General features: G+C 32.6%; 1 protein-coding gene across 4 annotated transcripts; it reads right to left on the bottom strand.

Moving 5' to 3' along the window:
- Positions 1 to 135: 135 nt before the first annotated feature.
- On the bottom strand, positions 136 to 23951 carry LOC115875902. Of its 4 annotated transcripts, none has more exons than XM_030891468.1 (6): positions 23825 to 23951; positions 15078 to 15393; positions 12526 to 12740; positions 6204 to 6287; positions 4560 to 4810; positions 136 to 769 (listed from the first exon to the last, which is right to left on the bottom strand). In XM_030891468.1, exons 2-6 carry the CDS (start codon positions 15388 to 15390, stop codon positions 640 to 642), a joined length of 993 nt encoding a protein of 330 aa, XP_030747328.1. In that variant the 5' UTR covers positions 15391 to 15393; positions 23825 to 23951; the 3' UTR covers positions 136 to 639. The 4 variants fall into 4 exon arrangements, with proteins under 4 accessions (XP_030747328.1, XP_030747329.1, XP_030747330.1 ...); XM_030891469.1 differs by having other exon boundaries at positions 15099 to 15393; XM_030891470.1 differs by lacking the exon at positions 6204 to 6287 and having other exon boundaries at positions 23825 to 23950.
- Between the last annotated feature and the right edge of the window lie 2407 nt (positions 23952 to 26358).

Below are 26358 nucleotides of genomic sequence, written 5' to 3'. Positions count from 1 at the left end.
TATTGAAATGAATTTTGGTGTAAGAGTTTCTATTTAAACATCTCCTGTTCCTCTCAATATTAAATAATCTTAAAGGTAACATAAACTCAGTAGTTTTTTTGAAAAACTATCACATTCCACATTCAGTCTCCTACATTCGTGCAAAATACTTTATTACAAATAAATAAATAAATTACATTTCGTTAAAAACACTTAACTATATAGCAATTACAGTCGTTTTTTTTATTTAAGAATGCATGAAATACTTTTATATCGGTCAAACTTTAAATAATTTATTTAAATTACAATGAATAATATTTTAATTATGGTGTTTTTTGTATCATCACGAACATTATGTATTTAAACTAATGAATCACAGATCCGTTAAAATTAAATTTTAACGCTTTTAATTTTGAATAATATTCAAAAATTGCATGTTCAATTTTAGAGTTTTATTTTAAATGCCCTTTTTTCAGTTGTGTGAGTGTTAATAATGACTCTAAATCAATTAATTAAGGTCTAACGGATAGGTGATTCGCCTCATGAAATTGAAGAACGTACATAATGGATGTGAGGTCGATCCTATCGATTCCGTTCTTCGATCATTTGAAATTCTAAAACGTGTATTAAATTATTAAGTCTGTAAATATCGGAATCGCGTTAAACTTCGTTGCACTCCAGATACGCTTGTTGGCAATTATCTCCTGATCTGCCTCGCCTGCTTGCTTCGTACAGTATGTCGAAGGCTTTCGATGACGACGATCTATCTAGAATGAAGCTGGCGGTGTAGCTGAAATAAAGAATAAAGCACCGTTAGTAATAATGAAAAAAAAAAACCACCGGCACGAAAAAACACCTTAAAATTTTGATGTATTTTAAGGTTTTTATATATTTTTTTTAGTCTTTTAGCGGAATTTGAAGCTAAATTATTTTAATTTTTAGTATCTCTTTCTAAATTAAAAATAAAAGTTTCCATCTGTCAATAATACAAGAGAGAACAAAATGTTGATATTTATGTAATATTTATGTTGATGTAAGTTCTGAAACACCTGTGGAACACGTTAACAAAGCAAGAAATTTAAAAATCGTTTTGTCATCTAGGTGCATTTTTTCTCGATAGCTTGTTTTTTGGTTTATCTCAATGGCTTTATTTCTTGAAGAAGACAATAACATTGCTTTTGAAGAAGACAATAACATTTTCCGTAATTTTTACATTAAAACAATGTTTTTGCTTTTGGTACTAGTCAACAAACCTATAAAATAGTGTTTATGGTTTATGTAACGTCACTGTGATTGCAAAATCATATAATTTTTTTCTGTTGTGCAGTTACTCTAGCAGAGATGGTTTTAAGTCCAGAGGTTAATCTCTACAATGATCAATTAAAGTAGCAATAGCCCCTACTTCTGAACTTAAAACCATTTCTATTAGAGTAAAGCTCAATAAATAATAACAAAATGATTTTCCAATGACAGTGACATTGCAAAAACATTAAACACTAAATTGCTGAAAGTGAATATTTCTAATAAAAATCAAGCTGTTGAGATGAATCAAAAAACAAAGTATCGAGAAAAGATATACCTAGACGGTAAAATTATTTTTAAAATCTTTGCTTTTTTAACATATTCCATTTAACATATTCCACAGGGTATTTCAAACTTTCACCAAAATATCATCATTTTGTTTTCCCTTGTTTTCCCATAAAAGGAGGTATCTCATAAAATTTTGGTACGGGTCCTATGCCCAGCTTTATACCGGGAGCGTCTCAAAAGTGGCTAACCCCTATAACCTTTTTATTTTTCCAGATAAAAAACGAGATTTGGTATGTTAGTATATGACATAAATTAGGATTGATTGTTTTCGGTCACTTCCTATTTCACCGGAAATGACTACAACTTTTTATTTTTAAATAACACCCTCGGTATTTTATTACTTTATTTGATAGAAAATGACACTTTGAATCGAATGACATATCATATGTCAACTTTTGACATATTCGCTTAAAAACAAATTGTATTTGAAATTTTAATCTAGAGTGCCATGGCTATGTTAAAAACACTATTTTTTAAGCAAGGAGCCTTGCAGTGGCGGATCTAGTGTAAAATACGTCGTGGGTAAAGACAAAATTTGGCGCCCCCACAATTCAAAAATGTGTAGACACCCCCCCCCCCGCTGAAAAAAACAAAAGTGCGATTTTCCCTTGAACACTACACAACAGGTACTCTATTAGTTTTTTTTTAAATTAAATCAGAACCGTAAAAATTAAACAACCCTTTTCGGCGCATAATAACATCAATATTATTGTTTTAATATTATTGATGCACTCTACGTACGGAGCGACATCTTTCCGGTATCGCTGCAAGCAATGGTAAATACATCGGATAATCGGAAAATTATTGGCACATCATAGATGTTTCCAGCGCATTCACCGAAAATTCGCTGATGAGCGAAGTGCCTGCCGCACGCTCTAGGTAGCGTCTTCTATCTAAATTTTACTATTTTATTGTATAATGTTTGTATGGTGATTAGAGTTTTTACTACTGGTTTCGGACATACTTATTTTGCCGCCCCTGTGCCGAAATTTTACTTGTAGGCATGATGTTTGCAGAAACTACTAACATACATTATGTGTGCATGCGTGATTAGAGCTTTTACCTATTGATTCTGGACACATTTTGGCGCCTCTGCGGCGCGCCTGGCGCCTGGCGTCGTGGGCAGGTGCCCACCTTGCCCACGCCTAGATCCGCCACTGAGCCTTAGAAAAATAAATTTGATCGTCTAATATTTTAGCATCTTTGGAAAAAGCATTTTTTTACGAATAATTTCATACCACACCGTTGGTATTTCGAGTCAAATTGTCGTTATGAAACGCATGTTACAATTTCAAATAAACCTTATGTGAAAATGTCAAAAGTTGACATATATATGATATGTCATTCTATTCGGAGTGTCATTTTCTACCGAATAAAGTAAAAAAAAAATCCGAGGGTGCCATTTAAAAACCAAAAGTGGTAGTCAAGGGGGTGACAGTGAAATAGGAAAATTGGAAACAGTCATTAGTGTCATTCCTGTCATTCTCCTCACGACAAGCATGGCCGCCTAGACAAGGACAGCATTGTTTTTGTCTAACTATTGTCTAACTTCACAGTTTAGAATTGACAGATTTCAGTTTCAGAGACAACTTCAGATTTGTTCTAGAACAAATTAGAAAATATTCGACGCCATTTTAATTCATTCCGTTTCAGGGGCGGATACAGAAATTTATTTTAGGGGGGGCCCAAAATAAAAAGCAATGTAGAATATGCTTTTTAGGGCGCCATTTTTAACCCATAAGCATAATATTTTACACAATTTACAGATTTTATGCTGGGGCCCGGGCCCCATGGGCCCCCCCTCCGTATCCGCCACTGTTGCGTTTAGTTTCGTTTTGGAAGTTCAATTAATATTTCGGCTGAAATTTATAAATATAAAGGTAATAAAGTATATAAAAGATATATTACATGAAGAATCCTGGAGAAAATGACGTTTCTGCAGTAGTAGGTATGTCCCATGTATATGAAAAATAGATAGTAAATAAACACTGTTTTTACATTTTTTAGATGCAAGAAAATGGTGTTATAATCTCTTTGATCGGCGATTTTTTTGAAAATGGAAACAATTTACAGCAAGGTAAGATCATTTTTAACTATAGCCAACATTAGTTATCTCCAGTATGTGCGATTTATTGCCAATAATGCAATAAATCGGACTGATAATCTGATTATGTTATCCGACTAAAAGTCTCTTTTTGCTTCTTTTTGATTTATAAGCCAGGTCTCTTTGGGAATAATGGACGCTTTTTTTAAACAGTATATTTATATTTTATACCTATTGATATTTTTCCATTGTTAATTTTAGTATAAAAAAATTGTTTTTCTGTTTTCAGGTTTTTGTATAAGACTCCCGTTTTCATGTTCCTGTGTCCGTTTTCTGCCCTTGAATAACTAATTGGTATGCTTAACTGACTAATAACTAACTGCCATTAACTAATTGGTATTGAAACAATACATTCCTCTATATTTTTATATTTATTTAGTCACCTTGTTTCATATTTCAAATAAATATATGTGAATAAATTATTTTTGGTTTTATTTATGAAAAGAAAAAATTCATAATACATTTGACCTGAAAGAGGGCCCGCCATTGAATAAGCGGAAACGGAAATGAAAATTAAGCCATCATGTCCTTATCATGTCAACCTGTCAATTGGAAAATTAGTTCTCCAGACGACAACGAAGGCTTTCGGTGGCGTATCGTGTTTCCACGATTTAACACAGATTTGACACTTCTTTCCAGTTAATTATTTTATGGTAGTAGTCATTTTCGGTGAAACCTTGGTGAAAAAAAATCTTTGCTTTGTTAACATATCCCACGAGGTATTTCAAACTTTCACCAAAATATCATCAATTTGTTTTCCCTTGTTTTCCCATAACACGTAAATGTTGGTGCGGGTCCTATGCTCAGAACCACAAATATATTTACATCAATTTTCAACCAGCCCCCGCAGTTTTTGTTGTAAATTGTAAGGCATTTTGTCACTTACCTTCCGATATGACAGAACAGTGACGTCGGTCCGACATCTGAAGAACATTCCTGGTTAGCTTGGCACATGTACTTGGCCATACAACTGCTCTGGCCAGTGCTCAAGGACCTTACGTAGCCCTTCATCATGGAAATACCGGCAATGGCGGCTTCACTGACTGAATCTTTGCGTCCTGTGCTGTGAGCCGAGAAGGAACGGTGGGAAAAGGATGTCTTTAGAGCGTCCAGAAGGTTCACGACGATGTTAATAAACTGGAAGTGCAATAAAATGGACGAGTTAACATAGATAATATTTCCTTATAGTCTTCTTTTTTTTTAATATCTATTATTAATATTAATATAAGCATTGTTTTGGGTATTGCCCGATTATGATAATAATTCCACTATTAAAAGAAACTACTACACCTTTCAAATGTTAAAAGCCATGCTGTGATTTCATATATTTTTGTGACTTTTTTTGTGCTATTATTTTTCTTATTAAATAACTATGAATATACCGAGTGTTTCTCAAAATGTGGCTCACCCAATAAAAAAATGAGATTTGGCATTTTAGTATGTGACATAAATTAAGATTGATTGACGTATTCAATTGTTTTTCAGTTACTTCCGGTTTCAACGGAAATGACTACAACTTTTGATTTTTAAATGGCACTCTCAGTATTTTTTTACATTATTCGATAGAAAATGACTCTCTGAATCGAATGACATCATATGTCCACTCTTGTTATATTCGCTCAAAAACAAATTGTCTTTTAAACTTCAATCAAGAGTACCATGGTTGTGTTAAAAACACTAATTTTTAATCAAGGAGTCTTCGAAAAATAGATTTGATCGTCTAATGTTTTCAGTGTCTTGTCCTGGCCGGTTAAAAGATGCCCAAATCGCATTTTTAATCATATCTCAATTTTTTCAAATGGAATGAGGGTGGCTCATTAGCATATATTTGAAAAAAGTATTTTTTACGAATAATTTGATACCACACATTTGGTATTTCGAGTCAAATTGTCGTTATAACCGCAGGTTACAATTTCAAACAAACCATATGCGAAAATGTCAAAAGTTGATACATGATATCTTATTCTGTTCAGAGTGTCATTTTCTATCGAATAAAGTAAAAAAATACTGAAGGTGCCATTTAAAAATCAAAAATTCTAGTCATTTCCGGTGAAACCGGAAGCGACCGAAAACAATTAAATATGTCAATCAATCGTAATTTATGTCATATACTAATATACCAAATCTAGTTATTTTATCTAAAAAATAAAAAAGTTATAGAGGTGAGCCACTTTTGAGACGCACCCGGTATTAGACTTTGATTATTGAAGCTCGCTTGTTCAATATAATCGAAAAAAAAACGGCGATGAAATGAAAATCGCTGTCATTTTATGTATGAAAAATGTCACTATAAGTCGTCATTTCTAAGCCAACTGGACAACGTTTTTTTTCGATCATACGGTATATCAAACAATATACTTGAATTTTAACTTTTAAATTGCAATATTTGCCAAAGGTGTTAATGTTACCATGGTGTTAATATTTCAGGTAGTTTTAAAGCATAAAATTATAGAATAATCGGTGATAATAATCGTCATATAAAATTTAATAAGTAAAAAAGCTTTCTGCAAATTTGGCATTATTTACATACCTCCCCGGCCTGTTTTGCCAACATATTCACTTGCTGCGGATCTCTGCTCCCCACCACTGTAGATAAGACCGCCGCCAGCACACCCTGTATAATTTACAAGCAACTAACTACTGGTTCAAGAACTAAATATATATACAATGTATCTATTTTTCGTATTAGTAAAGCACTCGGTATTTTTTTAGCTATTACAAAGAAGAGTAATTTACAGAGAAAAGATAAGTATAAAGAATATAAGAAAAAAACTTTAAAAAAAATATTGATATCATTTTACTAGAGCAAAATAAAACACTAAATCACCACAATAAATTAAAATTTTGTATTTAATCATTTGCTGATGATGCTAACAAGTAAAAGAGAAAAAGAAGTTTTTTATGTCAGTAAATATTTTATACCGGGTGTTTTTAAAAAGTGACTCACCTCCTATAAGTTGGTTATGTTATTTATTCAAATAATAAAACTAGATTTGGTATGTTAGTATTTGTATTATGACATAAATTAGGATTGATTGACGTATTCAATTGTTTTTGGTCACTTCCTGTTTCACAGGAAATGACTACAACTTTTGATTTTTAATTGATACCCTCTCCATATTTTTTTACTTTAAATGATAGAAAATTACATTCTGAATGGAATGACGTATCATATGTTAACTTTTGACTTTTTCAATCTAAAAAATAGCATTTTAAATGTTAACCTAAAATGGTATGGCCGAGGGTTGTCTCACTTGGGTAAAATGTACATATGCTACCAAAATATCATTTTACTGCCAATGACTGTGAAAAAGGCTGCCTATGTCTGCCATTTAATTATAGTGGACTGATTCCAATGACTGCCAGCGATTGTCAAGAAAATGTACATGTAATTCCAACAGTGAGACACTCCTCGGGTATGGCATACAATCTATGGCCGTTAGACAGTTAATTTTTAATGAAAGAGCTTTGGAAAACGTCATATTTTTTGTTGTTTTAAAATGTTAAAGACGCAAAAAAATTATTTAGTTCAGGGCTACGGGAAGGGTGATACTTTAACAGCAGCAAAGAATATGACGTTAATCAAAATTAATAATAACCATCTATCAAAGAATGAAATCGAATTGATATTACCGTAGAAATGCCTTTTGATTTTTAGGAGTTAGAAAAAATTCAACCATATTTTCAAGTTTTTCTTAATTTTCTCTAAAACAGTATGGAAATTTGGAAAGGTATAAACGGGATTAACGATTTTAGAACAAGCAACATTTTTTATGAAGAATGTATTTTTCTCAAATATAGAAATAGATAGAAAATAATAATAGAAAAGTTTTTCCTCTTGTAAAGACAGTTCGGGGACATACTGTAGATTGAAATTTAAAATGGTTTAAAGAAATTATTTGAGAATGTCCAAAAATTGATATATGATATGTCATTCCATTCAGAATGTCATTTTCTATCATGAGGTAGGTACCGAGTGTAGTACCGAAAGCACCATTAAAAAAAAACAATAGTTGTGGTCATTTCCGGTGAACTGGTTTATGTCTTAATTTTACATAGAAATAATCTCTATACTTTTTTTGCTCAGATCAAAATTAACCTGAAGAAACATTTAAAAAAGTTTCTGAAAAATTCATATATTTAACATTTTTATTTAATTTGTTTGGAAAATTATAAATTTCAATTAAGATTTTTTTAAATTCATTGTGGAAAATATAAATAAAATGTTTTTTCCAAATTTCGGAGAAACGGTAAGGACTTTGAAACAAAAATGTTTCAATAAAAGCTGTTCCCTAGCTTCTAGCCACCCTATTTAAGTTAATCTTGATTTGAGCAAAAAAGTACAGATACCATTTTTATGTAAAATTGGACGCTCCCCAACTTTATTTGAACTTTTTTTTCGTAGTCCTTACCGTTTATCCGAAATTTCGAAAAATTAATTTTATTTATTTATTTCACCCCTTCTCCGGGGGTGAATTTAAAAAAAAAGATCTTTCAAAGTAACTTATATCAAAAATTTTACCACAACTTCATATTTGAAGGCCTATTTTCTTGGACTGTTTTAGGCTTTCTCTATACCGGGTGCGTCTCAAAAGTGGCTCACCCCTATAACTCTTTTAGTTTTTCAGATCAACTTCTGACATTTCTGCTTAAAACAAAATTGCATTTTAAATTTCAATCTAGAGTGTCATGGCTGTGCTAAAAACGCTCATTTTTAATGAAGAAGCCTTGGAAAAATAGATTTGATCGTCTAATGTTTTAAGTGTCTTGTCCTAAAGATGCCTAAGTCGTATTTTTAATTATATCTCAATTTTTTCCAATGGGACGAGGGTGGCTCATTAGCATATTTGGAAAAAGCATTTTTTACGAATAATTTGGTACCACACACTTGGTATTTTGAGTCAAATTGTCGTGATGAATCGCATGTTGCAATTTCAAATAAACCATATTCGAAATATATATGTCATTCTATTCAGAGTGTCATTTTCCATCAAATAAAGTAACAAAATACCGAAGGTGCCATTTAGAAATCAAAAGTTGTAGTCATTTCCGGTAAAACAGGAAGTGGCCAAAAACAATAATTGAATACATCAATTAATCCTAATTTATGTCATATACTAACATACCAAATCTCGTTTTTTATCTGAAAAAATAAAAAAGTTATAGGGGTGAGCCACTTTTGAGACGCACCCGGTAGATCTAACTGACTACTAAACTAAGACTACCTCAACCTGTTGCTAGGATATTCTATTAATTTTAATTGTATTTTTTTGACATTGTGAATGATCTTAAATTTTTAAGTATAAAGAGTAATTTAATGCTCTAATTACGAGGGGTTCTGAATGAGGCTAGATAGTATATACAATAAGGATAAGAAACGTTAGTAGGTAGTTACATACATATTTCCAAAAACAATGTCCGTAATTATAATTGAGTGCCCCTCATTGTTTTCATGCAGAATTGTTTATACAAAAATGGCAACATTTCAAAAGATATAGGAGACGTACACATATCCTATCTAGGTTAATCGTTTTAGATTTCGAACTTAACTAGCCGTACGTAATTTTCTTTGTCTGTAGAAGGAAATAAAAGTGAAAAGAAGGCTTTTTTTAAACGCCTCTCGATTTTACAGCGAAGAGATATCGCGGAATGAAAGGGAGGTGCAATTATTAAATTATAGAAAACATCTGGATGTCAAACGAGAAATCACACTTAAGTCAGTAGGTATAAACGATTTGGGATTATATGTTATTGTATTTTTGAAAATTACACTAGAGAATTTTAAATTGTTGAAGCTCTCCTGTACATACAGAGCCAATGATAGAGCAAAGTCCATTATATCATTTGTTTGGAGGTTTATAAAAAATGATAAACATTAAACTTAAAGGGAACACTTTAAGATATAGTAAACGCTACGAATGTTTGGGAGTGATTCATCCCTTGACGAAGTTAGAATCGACACGCGCGCTATGATTTTTACATTAAAAACGTAAATTTTTACCGCAGACGTAGGTTTTTAAAAGCCCGGTCTAATCATCTGTCTGCGCTCCTCCTACTTATTCTAAAATGTTAGCGTGATTGACAAAGACGATACTATATCGCGTTTCTTTGATTGGTTTGTTTTTGTGCGTCAGTCCATTGGTGTGCCGGCAGTGCGACCAATGGGGCATTCCAGTTTATATTTATAACCAAATATATTATGTTTTGACAAGACTTTGACAGTTAAAACAACAAATTAAAACAGATTATATATTGATTATTATATGACTTGAAACACCACGGCACTGGAATTAAGTTTTATGTGACCTTGAACAGATTAGGTCACATGGTAGCGACCGATGAATCACTCCCATTCGTGGCGTTTACTATACATATTTTAAAACGATTGGAGAGTATACAAGATGTTTCAAAAAAGTGTGGTGGATAAATATAGCATATGATTTTTTAAATGCCAACGCCCTATTTTTTATTTTATTTTTGGATTCTACACAAAATTGTATAACTTTTTATATATAATTTTATATAACTAAAATTATAAATTTTTGTAATATTTCAATTTGTTTAAACAAATGTTAGATTTCAGTGTTGTAAAAAATTGTCAGTGATGCCATTGTTTCTGGAGTTGGACTACTAAAATTTGGTAGAAGAATTTTATAGAGAGAAAAAAAGAGTAAAAATTAAAAAATTCAGATTAAGTCGCGAACTATTAAAAATAGGTATATGATATACCAGTTAAAGTGGGCCAGTTAAACAATTTGACATTTTTTAATTTTAAGCAGTTACAATTCATAAATATATAACATAAAGTATGTAGCATCTAACTAAAATATCTTGACATATATCTTTTTCTTCATCTCCATAACATTCTCTAATAAAAAGGGAGAAAAAGTCCCGCAAGACTAAGATCAAGACAGGACCCTGCAAGATCAAGACCAAGACCAAGACCAAAAGGGTCTTAGTCTTAGTAGTCTTAGTCACTAATTCTCATTCCAAACATAAATGCATCATAAAAGGAAGCCTTCGAGGGGAGGATTTTGTACATTTTGTATATACAACGTTCAATTATCTACACAACGAAAATCACCGTCAATTTTTGATGGACAAATTCCTTTTGATGTTTAGTAGTTAATAAATAGAACATATTTTATTAATCTGACTTTAAATCAACATAACTTATTTTTTCTAGAATATATGTAGAATTTAATTCAGTAGGCAAATAAATAAAAAATTAAAAACGCTAATTTAAAGTAACATAACATCAGAAATATAACGTAATCCAAACTCGTTAATTATTATTACTATAGTCTGTCAAATCATAAAGATCCGTGATAGTGACAGTTGTGACAGTGACAATTTAATTGACAGTTAAGTTGTATTTTCAGTAATTTTTTGGATGTCGTCTCTCGTCTGTTGAAATCTTCCCTGAGTTTTTGGACAGACTATAGCTACTTATTTTATAAAATCGAAAATTAACTAGTCTGTCCAAACGAGAGGATATATGACAGAAATAAACTCACCGGCAAAAAAAACAGGCCACTAAAAACTAGTCCAAATTTCAAAGTTGGATTTCTCGCGAACCACTCATTAGATTTTGATTGATGATTTTTTTTTAAATTGTAAATTAATTTCTTTTTAACGGATGCTACGTCAGAAATTTTTATTTCGAATTTATTTTAAGTATATACAGGGCATAACAATAAGACGAAGTTTTTTGCCCGAACTTTGTAACACCCTGTAGGGTGCAGCAGCTGTAGTAGCTATTGCTAAATCAAATCACATGGTAGCCTCATCTTTTGTGAGCATTTTGTTTTTTTATCACGACATTATCTCTGTTTGCATTGGAGATACGCTGCTTTAAAACGAACGTCTCGGAAAAATGCTTCGCAGGCAGAAGGTTTTGTGTATAAATAATCAAGGCGACATCATTGTCAAATTAAAAAATGCCATTATCTGTGATGGATGTTGCTCGTATTGTGGCTGGAATTGAGGATGGCCGAAGTCAACGTTATGTGTCCGATATCCTGGGTATACCACGAACAACAGTCCAGGATGACTGGAATCGATATATGGAAACGGGAAATTTCACCAGACGAGTGGGTTCCGGAAGAAAACGGAAGACAAATGCAATTTTCGACCGCTCAGTGAGAGAACAATCCGACGAAGATTAAAAGAAAACAGCTTGTCTGTAAGGAGGCCTGCCACAGGACCCCAGCTACTTCCAAGACATCGCCGAGCACGTCTTCAGTTTGCGAGTTTACATGTGAATTGGGAATGAACTAAAGTCCTTTTCACGGATGAATTGCCTTCGCGGTTTTGCCTGCGAAGCATTTTTCCGAGACGTTCGTTTTAAAGCAGCCTATCTCCAATACAAACAAACAGAGATAATGTCGTGATTAAAAAAAAAAACAAAATGCTCACAAAAGATGAGGCTACAATGTGATTTGATTTAGCAATAGCTACTATAGCTGCTGCACCCTACAGGGTGTTACAAAGTTCGGGCAAAAAACTTCGTCTTATTGTTGTGCCCTGTATATGCTCAAAATAAATTCGGAATAAAAATTTCTGACGTAGCATCCGTTAAGAAGGAATTTATTTACAATTAAAAAAAAATCATCAAAATCTAATGAGTGGTTCGCGAGAAATCCAACTTTGAAAGTGGGACTAGTTTTTAGTGGCCGGTTTTTTTTGTCGGTGAGTGTAGTTCTGTTGTAGTCTGTCATTGTAATCGACAGATAAATTGTATTTTGTGTCTTTGTAGTAAATTTTCTCATTTTTTTTAACAAATCCATCAATGAGTCGACAAGTTTTACCATAAACTATTTATAAGGCTTATGAAATTAATTTCTACCAACCTGTAAAGGCGATCCTCCGTTATCTACTTTATCAATACCGTCACCTTGGGGTTGGCCAGCACCCCCTAAGAAAGCTGAGAGGATTTTCAATCCTACAGCCAATAACTGGGTCCAAGGAGAAGCTGGCACAACTGGACCCTCATCTAAGCCCTCGGATTTGCTGGGATTGGTGGCCGCTGCTCCACCAGGATTGAAGATCATCTGCATTACCATGCCTAAAATTCAAGGAACACATCTAACAAAGTGGATTTAACATTTGTTGCATCATCGATCTGAACATAGGAAATCTCCTATGAATTTTAAAAATGATGAATAAGTTTTTCCCATTTTATTTTACAGATAAATAAATGTATTTGAAACTTTTTAAAGACCTCCTTAAAATTAAGCAAATTACTCATTTTGAATAATTTATCGAACCGAACTCGTTTTTGAGTTATGGGAGATACAACCATAAACAAAGAAGGATACAACAATACTAAATTAGATTTAACATTAAAAAATTAAATTTGAAGGTGGCAAGTTTCTAATTCCAATCAGGACAGGATATATTTTTCAATTAATTTGGTAATTTTTATCATTCATAACTTTAACTTTAATTAATAAAGTTTTAAATAGGTACATTTTTTTCTGTAAAATAACTTGGGGAAAACTTATTTTTCCTTTTTAAAATTTACATGGAATTTCCTGTGTTCGGATTGATGATGCAACAGACTGAAGTTTAGTAACTTTTGTACTTTGATGATTTTTTTCCTACAGTTCATGCCAAGTCTGTTAGTACAATGATGGTATTCAGTCACTTGCTATTAGATTTAATATTCGTAAAAATTAAAGAAAATAAATAAAAAAAATCAATAATAGTTAACTTTCGTAAATTCTTTATGTTTACCATCAATAACTAATGAACAATTTTCCGTTATTTGGAAACAATAAATATTAAAGAGATGAATAGTCCAGACGGAGGAAATTTCTAAAAACGACGTCTCGGATACGACTCAGGTGAAAGCGAGGTCATATAAATTATTTCGTTTGTTTACGATGACAATAATGACAATAACTGTTCTGAAAGCTTTTTTTTTAAATTATTGTCTAATTTTTGGAAATCAGGTTTGTACAGGGTGGCGCCTCTCAGACGCCGCGGAAGCTCCAAGGAGGACGGTAGTTTATATCGAAATGAAATTTTGGCAGCATATGTAGGTTAACTGAAAGCATTTTATAACAATATATAGAATTATACAGGGTGTCCCTAAAAAAAGTTACACATCAAAGTTGTATTTTCTCTAATGGAACACCCTATATATTAATTGATTTTCGGATTCTAGGATAAAATTGAGGCCAGTTTTATTAAAGAAGCATATACGTAAAATCTGAGGATTTTGACATATATTTCACATTTCGTAAAAATGAAGAGTAAATTTTAAATTTCGATAACAGCTACCTAAATTTTAGTTGACCTTGTATAGCCTGATATTTAATTACAGTAACCATTGTATGTTAAACGAAAAGTTACTCCTTTATTTTAAATGGAACACCCAGCATATTATTCCGGTGTTCAATGGGGAATTTATATATCTTCAAAATATTACTATTGTTGTCTACCCCTCAGACAAAGATTTTCCTAGATATTTTAATTTTTATGATTTTGCGTCAGTAGATATTTATTATTTGAAAAAATCTAGGGTGGCTATGATATACCTTTTGTTAATTTCCTGTTAACTGCATAAAATGATTGTCTTTTCAAAAGGATCCTTTCATTTTAAAAGGCATGTGGAGTTCTATCTCGAAAAGCAGCTACAATAATTTATCTCATGTTGTCGACAATAGTTGGTCGAGTTTTGTAAACACTGTCTTTAACATATCCCCATAAAAAATCCAGACTAGATAAAATCAGGAGCATTTATGTATTCTACTAATTGGTGAATGCACACTGCATTCACTAACTAATAGAATTATGTCAATTCTGTCTGATGTAGGATAAGTTTGCATTTTCGGCAAATTTCTGAGAAATTTTGGGACTGCGTGAAATATTTTATCACCGGTATTTCTAATTTCTGCCGTTCGAACGCTACGGTCGGAATTTTTAAAATCAACTGAAATGCTCAACTGCACCAAGCATATAGGTATAGAATTTAATTTAATCAGATTCGAATGTGAATATAAATAATTTTCTTACGGATAATTTTGAAATGTCTAGTTTACGTAGCATTTCTTGGAACATAAAGTTATTTATTAAAAAAAAACAATGAAGATTAATCATCGATATCAGCGGATATTGTTGAAATGTAGCCCAAAATATTGTACACGCCACTGTGTTGCATGGAATTTATGGGTGACCCTCAACCCTTGTCTTCTAAGGGAAAGTTGGACCATATGTTTTTTACTGTTTCTTTTATGGTCTTTTAGTTATAAGATGTTTTTTGAAAGTAAAGTTAGTCTGTGTTGAGAATCCAACGAATTAGTTTTATTTCGGGACGGCTCCTTTTTTAACAGATATCCTATTTTGCAGAACTAAGAGCTGGTGACTGGCTACCATTTGCGACTTTCTCTACACTTACCGGTAATCGAAGGTATCGTACCTAGTAAATTCGACCAGGAGAATCCCCCACCTTCCGCCACTGATGTCGATTCGGATATTTCGTTTGTTTGAACGTCGTCCAAGTCGTCCAGGGCGACCTTTTTGATGGCATTGGGCTTGGCAGCCAGTTTTCGTTCGATTCTTGGTTGGCTTGCGACTTGTTGCTGTTGGCTCACTTCCCTGTTTTGTCTGTAGACTGGGTGAGGGTGGGCGTTAGGGTACGCCACTGTCGTCATCACCAAATTGCTGAAAAGCAGGGCCAATAGGCCCCAGCCTATTGATTTTCTATACATTCTCTGTAAAAAAGAAAAGATAGTAATAGTTATTAAGTCATATTACTAATGATAACAATAAAAGAAATGAATTTAATTTTTATCAGATTCTTTGAGTAACCTATATTATATAGGGTGGTTAAAAAAAAGTCATATCAACATAGAGTCAAAAATGGTTGCATGGTTTTAAAATTAAAGGGTTTTGAAATTTTCAAAAAAGATTTATTATTTATACAGTATGCGAACTTCTGGAGTATATTTAATCCAGTTTTGTTATACATGGTGTTTCAAAAAACATGTGCTATCTCTCGTGGGGAGATTTCTCACTTAAAAATAAGATTACTATTACTTTTAATATCAACATACGTCCGAATCTGCTTTATTTCCCAGCTACTGGAGGTTGCACTTTATTTTGTAGGCATAGATCAAATTCTTCTGTTTTTTTCTCGATTGTAAATTGTAAGCGAGGACAATAAAATAGAACTTCAAAAAATATCATCACCTCTTCCTATCCTATTTCACACTTGCGGGAAAGAAGTGTGAAAACCAAATTAAAACAAACCATAGCCAAAACTTGTTTACTGACACAAGTACAAACATAATCAAAAGTATAACTACCTATATAATTACCAAAATAACAACAATGAAGGTCAATAAATTAGATATAAACAAATGAAGATAAATTGAAAAATGTGATAGAATAATATTAAGCACAAGTATGTATTTCTTACTTTGTAAACTATATAACATTTTTCCGGAACAACTTGGCGGATTTTCCTGGAAATCCTGGACCTCTGGCCACTCTGGATTAATCCCAGAATCAACATTAATATTAAAAAAAAAACGAATAGCCTCCAAAAATTTGATATTTTCCCTATGTATATTTTTTAAAAAATCAATAAACTAATAAAATTGCTTTTCTCCAACGATATACCATATTCTATACCTAAACCTTCCGGTTTGGTAATTAGAGCTATTTAAAAAATTAATAATTCCATTACTATAGTTTCATTACAAGAATTTCGTTACCACGGTAATTTTAGAAATTTACCAGGTAAAATTTAACTGATCCATATAAAGTTTGAATATTTGTCATGGTAACCATTCTCTTTAAATGAAACAACTACATATAGAATTAGAATTATTATCTTTTAAATAATTTTAATGAACTAACCAGAAGTTTTAGGTATGGGAATATTTATATATCATTGAAAAGGAATTACTTATGTTTCAATTTTTTAAATAATATACAGGGTGTCCGGAAAGTCAACGATAATACTGAAAGGGGGCGATGGACCAACTCATAAGCATCCAGAAAAAACATAATATGACCTTAGTAAAAAATCGATGGTTTTCGAGATATTGTCACTTTAATAAAATTTGTTAAAATCGTCACCTTGGAACAGATTTTCGGGTGTTGAAAAAAAATAAATAAAAAAATGAAAAATTGTAAATGGGGGTGTAAAATTTTAACAAATGTTATTAAATTGGCAAAAAAAAAAATAAATATTTTTTAATATTGTTTTATATTCAATGGGTTGATTTAGACAGATTGAATATGTCGATTTTCCTTAACTTAAAAACAAAATTTTAGCTTTCAATATGGAAATTTTAGCTTTCAATAGAGGAAATTTATGATTCAACCAAAGCTTATCCAAGACCATGTTTTCCTGGCAAGGCTTGCGTTTGGGTCTCGATTTCCGTATATAAGAAGAGTACAATGCATTTAGAATGTATTGAACAAAGAGAGAAAAGCAAAAACGTTGCCAAACGTATTAAATAAACCGAGGACCTGTGCACATTGTTAAGAAACGTGGAACTGTGACCGCGACAAAGCTGCCATATCCCCGGCAGCTTTGTCGCGGTCGACACGGAAAAATCATTAGATTTTAATCCAGTATCTACTAGAATTATAGGGAAGGTGCTATTAGATCCTGTACATCATGCATTCAGATTCACTATGTAGGTAATTACGTCTCATTATACTTTATTTGTTTATTTATTAACGAATCGTGGTTGTAATTTTTCTTATAGCTTGTAAATTATTAAATACAAGTTAGAAATTAAACAACGACTCTAAAATGTACTTTTGGTAAAAATAAGTGGAATTGAGTTGGTGCTAGATAGTGGTCGCGCTATTAGAATTCAAAAATCGATATCTTGAAATTTATTAGAAATACTTTTTTGCGTTTTTTTTTTAATTTCTTAATGTTTCTGCTATTATTTCTTCGCAAACAGTATGTGAAAATTATATAAACAAAAAAGTTACAGAAATTCAGGAATTAAGAAATAAGCGTCTTTCGACCGCGATTTTACTTCAATAGATAGGGAAACGCACACCTGTATTTTTCTTTAAATGTGGCAACTCTGCAACAGCACACCGTCGCATTTTTCTCTTATGCCCAAGCCTATTCCTATTTTATAGCGGAATCCTATACCTATTTTGTGGCTTGTTGATTCCTATTTTGTGCCGAAGCCACACATGTAATTACCGACCCAAAAGCAAGACTTGCCAGCGCGGTATGTTTTGTTAATAGTTTTGCTAATAAAAAGTGGACCAACGTGTACGGAACTCGATAATTTAGAAACTGGATTTTATTTTCATTTTTCATTCGATACCACAAAAATATTACTAATCGTATCATTCTATCGGTATGTCAGATATGGTACATTAACACATCTTAAAATCTGTTCGTCTAAAGTCTAGATCTGCTCGAAGATGTAAATAAGGCGAGAAAGCGCTACTTTCTATGCAGCAACGTTCTTTCTTTTTTCTCTAATCGTTTCCTTTCCGTCTCATTTTATTTCTTTCGCGTTATCTCTCCGTTGACATTTCCAATACTATCATTATTCGCTGCTAAACGAAACGGCGCTAACAAATCGTAAATTTGTGTACCGGGGATCCGGCTTAAAGACACCGTTAGCGGCGACCAAATCGGAAAAGAATGCCGAGAACTTGCCGTTTCTTCTTCGCTGGTTCGGTACTGCCGTGACCCACAACCGACCACGAACTCCGCTGAGTACCAACGCAGTGACCTACATTTTAAACGCTGTTATTATGATGTATTTATGGGAGAAACATAATTTTTCCATAATAAATAATCGTCATAATAAAATGTCTTGCTGCGAAGTCAAAATTTTGACTTTACTAGATAGTTACTATAAAAAAAATTATCTAAAAAAAAATTAGTAAAATTAAACTACAAAAAATTGATATTTTATATTCATTTTAATTGTTATTTTAATACCGGGTGCGTCTCAAAAGTACCTCACCCCTATAACTTTTTATTTTTTCAAATAAAAAATTGAGATTTGGTATTTGATTGACGTATTCGATTATTTTCTGTCACTTCCTGTTTGGCCGGAAATGACTACAACTTTTGATTTTTAAATGTTACCCTCGGTTTTTTGTTGCTTTATTCGATGGAAAATGATACTCTGAATAGAATGACATATCATATGTCAACTTTGACATTTTCGAATATGGTTTATTAGAAATTGCAAAATGCGATTCATAACGACAATTTGACTCGAAATACCAAGTGTGTGGTACCAAATTATTCGTAAAAAAATGCTTTTTCCAAATATGATAATGAGCCACCCTCGTTCCATTTGAGAAAAAAATGAGATATGATTAAAAATACGATTTGGGCATTTTTTAACCAGCCAGGACAAGACACGAATAACATTAGACGATCAAATCTATTTTTCTAAGGCTCCTTGATTAAAAATTAGTGTTTTTAACACAGCCTTGGCACTCTAGATTGAAATTAAAATTCAATTTTGTTTTAAGCAAAAATGTCAAAAGTTGACATATGATGTGTCATTCTATTCAGAATGTCATTTTCTATTGAATGAAGTAAAAAAATATCGAGGGAGCCATTTAAAAATCAAAAGTTGTAGTCATTTCTGGTTAAACCGGAAGTGACAGAAAGCAATTGAAAACGTCAATCAATCCTAATTCATGTCATATACTAACATACCAAATCTCGTTTTTTTATCTGAAAAAAAAGTTATAGGGGTGAGCCACTTTTGAGACGCACCCGGTATATTAAAAATGTTACTGAATCTACTGGAGTAACCTGTAATGTAGGTACTGAAGTACTGATAATATTCAGTTTCTTACTACCGTATAATCTAAAAAAACGGCGTCAGAGAGTCAGAGACGACTGAGGAACGACAATCGATAATAATTTTGGCGAGGTCAATCCCTAGACGTCATTTACTAAGAATTGACATCAAACTTGTCAAAAATTAACACTTATTATAGAAAGATTAAAAATGCATAGAACGTTTCCAGACACACAATCTATATCCAAAAAATGATCTTATTAACATTTAAAATTTATTTTTATTCAATAAAATATAAGTTACAACCTTTTTAAGGGCAATAATTGGTAGTAAGCGCCATTAAAAAAAAAGAAGAGTACAGGCTAGGTAAATTATGCCTAGAGCTTGACCTCGCTAAAATTAATATCGATTGTCCTCCACCGGCGGTCTTTGACACCGTTTTTTTTTCGATCGTATGGTAATATATCGCACCCTCAGAACGAAAGTGGCAACTCCAAATTTCCTGATTTTTGCTTTTTGTGATAAAACGACGTATGTGTAATTTAACGTCCTCAATCTATTGCAACTTAAAACAATATGATAATATAATCATAATAAAGTAATAATTTAATTATATTATTATATCGGGTGGTGCATCGACCTTGGAAACATATGAAATCCCATCACAGATAACATACAGGCTGTTAATTTTACTCGCGGCAAGAGCTTTATGGTTAAAATATGGCAACCTCGGCCCGCTCGTCGCTTTGGAATGTAGGCAGAGTTGCCATTCTGTTCCCCAATAAGTAACCGTCCAGGTAACAATCTGTATAATCATCCCATGCAAATTTTGAATTGTTCAGCTCCCTTCTTAATTTTACAGCGAAGTCCTACATAGATTTTTTAAATGTCTACTAAAGCCAGGCAAATGCAAGTTACCTTAAGTTGCCAACCTTTGACCGAATGCAATTTGTTGTGCTGTCTACATTACTATGCCATAGTACCTACGGTTAGTGCGCCCGATATGCATTTTTATAATTCAAAACTTGTTTAAACTAAACAAAAGCCTAAGGTTTAGGAAATACAACTTGACATTGACAAAATTATAAATTGACAACTTAAGGCATGTTTCCTGATATAATTAGGGGTGTATTATACCAGGTGCGTCTCAAAAGTAACTCACCCCTATAACTTTTTTATTTTTTCAGTTAAAAAAACGAGTTTTGGTATGTTAGATTTGGTTTGGAAAATACGATTTGAGCATCATTCATGGCCAGGACAAGACGCTAAAAACATTAGACGATCAAATCTATTTTTCCAAGGCTCCTTAATTAAGAATTAGTGTTTTTAACATAGCCATGGCATTCTAGATTGAATTTTAAAATACGATTTGTTCTTAAGTGAAAATGTCAAAAGTTGACATAATATGATATGTCATTCTATTCAGAATGTCATTTTCTATCGAATAAAGTAAAAAAATGCCGAGGGTGCCATTTAAAAATCAAAAGTTGTAGCCGTTTCCGGTGAAACAGGAAGTGACCAAAAACAATTGAATACGTCAATCAATCCTAATTTATGTCATATACTAACATACCAAATCTCGTTTTTTATCTGAAAAAATAAAAAAGTTATAGGGGTGAGCCTCTTTTGAGACGCACCCGGTATTATTATATATATACCTTAAGTTGTCAATTTATAATTTTGTCAATGTCAAATTATATTTCCTAAACCTTAGGCTTTTGTTTAGTTTAAACAACTTTTAAATTATAAAAATGCATATCGGACACACTAACCGTAGGTAGGTACATACTATGGCATAGTAATGTAGACAGCACAACAAATTGCATCATAGGTTGACAACTTAAGGTATGTTGACATTTGCCTGGTTTTGCATTGGTACCTGTTCAGTTTTAATTTAAATATAAATGCAGATTTTCTTAAATTAGTTAAAAACGACTTATACAAAATTGTTCAAATTTGATATGCGTAATTAGCATACGCAGACTTTTAAAGTACCTATTTACGCCTGCGCTGTAAACTTAACAGAGGACAGAGGAGCCAATATTTGGACAGTTCAAAATTTGCATGGGATTTCTATGTTTCCAACACCGCGCCGATGCACCACCCGGTATATTATGTCATACTTCTACAATTATATATTTCTGAATGCTATAGTCTAAGTAACATAAATAATAGTAACACATCATTATAGGAACTTTAGATGACTATTGTATTTCTCTCCAATGTCTCATAGCGATTTTAGAAACACTAGATTCTTCAATGTTTTATCTCATTCCAATAACAAATATCACTAAAAACTTAGAATAGATATATTTCTTTTGAAAATAGTTCTCATTTTAACAATAAATATCATTTGCACTGATTGATTACCTACAACGACTAAAACAAGGGATAGAAATGTTTTTGCTTCACCGTTGTAAAGCAATAATCTAATTCCAAAACACTAAAGCACTTCATATAGTGTTGTTCACTACCGCTTTTTGCGATGTTAATAGACATGTCTAACATAAAAGCTTTGTTAGCTATTTACCGTTAAAACCGCAGAAATTAGGTGTTAAACCCGAAACCCGCAGATCATCAGGGCGAAACCTCTCTAGTAAAGTTTACAGAATAAAATATTATTCTGTGACTTTGCTCTCAAGGATAAATAATTTTTTCATAGATTGTGCACAATGACAGTTAGGTACATTTCAAACGCTACATTGTCACAAATTACCTGGTGATTTGTGACATTGTTAAATGCATGGGACCTAAAAGCTAATTTTAATGGTAATTGTAACTACGTACTTATAACCAACGCAAACGCAAACAGAGAACAAATAAAGTCACCGACTTCCACTAATCAAATCTGGTCGTACCGTTACTCACCTACTTACCTACATGTAAGCTTTTGCAGAATGAAAAATTAATAACGCTTTACAGTAAGCATCTTCGTAATAAAATATAAATATGATGTTTAATAAATCGATAAAAAAATCGTTTTAAACCTACGATGATAACATAAACGTATTAATTATAAGATAAGTAATATTTATATTGATGGCATGGTGAAATTAATATCAAAAAATATCTACACTTTTTTTAAGAAGTCTGTCAATTTTAACTATTCCCAATTCAATATTTTTGATATATAGATTTCAACTTCAAGAAGCATTAAAAATTGATTCAAAGATGTTTTAACATTTTTTTGGAAACTATTTTTGTTCAACACTAAAAATTAAATATTTTTACATTTGTTTAAGAAATCTGGCGTTACCTATTTTAAATTCAATATTTTTGATGCCTACTCGTGTTTAAAATTATTCGTAACAAAGATTTTTCACAAAACTCAATAATATTTATCTAAATATTTTGTCATTATTAAAATTTAGAGTTTTTTTATGAAGTACAAATCAAAATTCAATTGTTCAATTATTGTGAATTTTTGAGAAGTTATTAAATGTTTAAAAAAATAACTCAACCAGATATAATATTTCAACTTCGAGAAGCATGAAAACATGTTTTGACAACTACTGACTGAAAGTTTACTACTAATTAAGTATTGTTAAATGTGGTTCTATTTAGCTATTTTTGGCAAATTAAGTATACATGACATTCGAAAGGAACAGTCTACTAAATGACTAATCAATTTTAGTGGCATTATAGTTGGAGATATCAATCATAAAATGGATTAGAAATATCTTTTTTTTTTGAACAGGGTGAGTTTAAAATAAGTAGAAATATTTTCAGGGTTGGTAGATTTCGATAAAAGAAACATATTTTCTCTTTACCGTTTTTCAAATTAATCCAAAATAACCAAGTTATTTTACTACAAAAATTTAAAAAAAAAATACATTTTTTGCTTAAATTTTGTAAGTCGCTGATGGATTTTAACTGGTTTTTCTTTTTTGTAAATTTAATCTACCACCTATGTTGCCATATTATCGAGATATTATGTTTTTAACTTAAAATTAAAAAAAAACAAAAAAATTTTCAAAAAATATCAAATATTGCAAAAAAATGTTCGCGAAAAAATGTGTTTTTGGGGTTGAAATATACTACCCCTAAAAATATTTGTGCTTATTTTAATACCTTGCGCCCTGTTTAACACTACAAAATGTAAATGAATATTAAATGCCGCGTTTAAAAAAAAAAGTTAATTGAAAAATACTGTTTTATATTTTTCGCCAATAATGATTTTGGAAGTAAACTTGAAAATAATTTATTTTTAATTCGGCCCAACTTAGATAAAAATGTTTTACCGAAAATAGAGAACATGGAATTATTTGTAAAAAAACGATTTTCGTGCATTTATTATTTGCAATCTCGGTACTTAAAAAATAAACTATTTTTTTGATGAATTTAGGAGTGATGAAAGACGTTTCTATTTTTCCGCGTTACTCACCAAAACTCTAACGACTGCTTTTGTCACTACAAAGTAAATCACTAGTCATATGGGTGTAAGGCGTCGCGGAACTGACTTGCGGCGTCAAAGATAAGAAGCGCAAATGGTTCTTCGGGTACCTTGAACTTGGGTTTATATAGCGTGACCCAGTTAAGACCATCCGATCGGACGGTTCCACGGCTCCACCAACGGAGAATAATCTAGTCCGATGGCGTTGCCGTTTACGTTTGCGGCCTCTTTTTCGAAAGGTGTAAATCAAAAATATTTAGTTGCATGTTTTCAGTTTGGTTTGGATGGCACTAATGCTACAATTGTAAATAAATATGTACAGCAAAGTTCTTAAAACTTTTTTCATATTCTTCATCGTTTAAATTACAAACTGCATTGATTTTGGGTGGTACTTCCTTGTGAACTGATCTGGCTATTGCAGTTTGAGGGATTTCAATCTGTACACCACGTTCGTTACTCTTGTTGATCTTTCTCTAGGAGATGCAAGACCTTGTTGTTCGCGGGGAAGCTCCTAGTGAGGTGGTAAGGGGAACTCCATCTGGAACTTTGGCTGGGTCTAAGGAGCATCTTACTTTTTCATACGTCTTCTCCTTGGCTGTAGTGTCGTGGTCATGGAATGACCAAGACGTATAACGATTCCGGATGGGACTATCATGTCCGTCATACCAGGCACCCTCTACTGTCTGTGGTGATGTGTTACGGGTAGAGGGTGTGGGGGTATTAGTTTATTAACCAAGAGGAGACAATTTCACCAAAAACCTAATTTTTACGATGATGGCGGGGTTAGGTCAAAGGGACGCGTGGATCTACTGGTCTAAAACTTGGGACACCCCGTTGTTTTTACTCCTTACTTCTACATGCGGAGCTCTGTAGAAGTAGACTGACTAACCCTAGCGACTCGTGTCAACACTATGAGATCAAGTAAAAAAAAACCACCGGTGAAGCTGTGGGGAAACACCCTGGCAACACTGGGAACCTTTATAACTGCAAGTTCCAAGGGACCAATTCCAAAGGGAACCACAACACAGGCGGCTGACACTTATGCGAGATCAGCCTCTAACAAGCTACCACTTTCTTTAGTAAAGGTCAGGAGCCTATATCTCTAGACCCAATAAGCGACACAAGTTAACGTTTCGTCTACCCGGCCTGGGTCAATCAGGCGAGTAGACGATCCACTGCCTGAGAGTAGCCTGAGACTGCTCCACGAGGGACTACGAGAATAAAAGAAGTAAAAGCGAAAACACTCTTAAAAAAGGGAAGAGTAAAGGAACCAAGCCTGGCGCATCTCTACCAAAGGGTACGAGAACCTCTCATCTCTACAAAAGCAGTTGCAAGAATGACCATAAACCAAAACCATAAACTAAAGTGGGCGACCAATAAATCTTTAGAATGGTGAGAGACAAATGTTACTAATAAATCTTTAGAATGGTTTATGGCAAACCTGAAAATCAAAGGAAAGAAGACTGTTAAAGATGTAGTGGGCCTTCTAACCCAAAGAAAGCTGTGTGCTTTCTAACCCAAAGATCGCTTTCATTTTATTATCATGATCATCTTCATCATTTTCAGCTTATTCAACCATTTTCAATTATGGTGTAGCCTCTCTTACATACTCTCTTTGTAGTTGGGCCCATTGTTGTCTATTGTTGGCTATGCGGACTCAAGTTATCTTTGCTAATTTTCTAATATCGCATGGTCCCATCTCAAGTTCGGTCTTCTTCTAGGTCTCGTGGGTATCATGCTGTAATTTTTGTGGTCCGTCTGTTGTCCAGGTGTCCTGCCCATTGCCATTTGAGGGATTTGACTCTGTGGATGACATTTATTACCTGTTTTTTTGTCGTATCCACTCTATTCTTTTACGGTGTCTGTTGGTTATTCCCAGCATATTTCTTGAATATTATTAAGCGTTGTGCAACCTGCAATTTCCTTATGATGCCCGTTTGTATGCCCTTATGATGTCCAGGTTGTAGTCGCATGCATAGGTCATGACTGGTAGTACACATTGGTCGAATGTTTTCTTCTTTAGATAGAGTGGCATTCTAGATTTGAATATGAATGATTTTCTTTCGTAAGTACTCCATGCTAACTTAATACTTCTGTTGATTTCTGGTAGTAGAGATCCTGAGCTGGGTGTATTAGTTGTCCCAAATATATATTCTTCTTCTACTATTTCCAGTGTTATGTTATTTATTAGATGTCGTTTCTTTCCACTAGTTCGTTATACATTATCTACTTTAGTTTTTGCTAAATTCATTTTAAGACCCGTTGTAATTTTAAATTGTAAGTTTTTATGAGAAATGTCATTGATCGTAATTTCCCAGGCAACTGGACGTCGTTTTTTACTCGATTATATGGTAGTATATGAATTTAGAAATTATTTACTAGGTATTATTAACTCTTAGTAATTAAGAACTCAAAGTACCAAATAAAAAATGCACAAACGTGCTTAAAAACGATATTCGTAATACTAGAAAATGCAATTAAACCGACTCAATGACCTTTCTTACATTTTACGAATGTTGATTTTG

Source organism: Sitophilus oryzae, unplaced genomic scaffold, assembly GCF_002938485.1.
Source record: "Sitophilus oryzae breed Bouriz unplaced genomic scaffold, Soryzae_2.0 scaffold_1396_pilon_pilon, whole genome shotgun sequence".
In the NCBI taxonomy this organism is placed as follows: Eukaryota; Metazoa; Arthropoda; class Insecta; order Coleoptera; family Curculionidae; genus Sitophilus; species Sitophilus oryzae.
This window is presented reverse-complemented; position numbering and strand designations above follow the sequence as displayed.

Bases quoted from the DNA above. Each gene is read 5' to 3' on its own strand.
- LOC115875902 (XM_030891468.1), bottom strand. From the start codon at position 15,390: ATGTATAGAAAATCAATAGGCTGGGGCCTATTGGCCCTGCTTTTCAGC. The intron at 4,811-6,203 runs GTATGTAAATAA...TTGCACTTCCAG, and splicing joins TGGCAAAACAGGCCGGGGAG to TTTATTAACATCGTCGTGAA. The intron at 770-4,559 runs GTAAGTGACAAA...TCTTTATTTCAG, and splicing joins CTGTTCTGTCATATCGGAAG to CTACACCGCCAGCTTCATTC.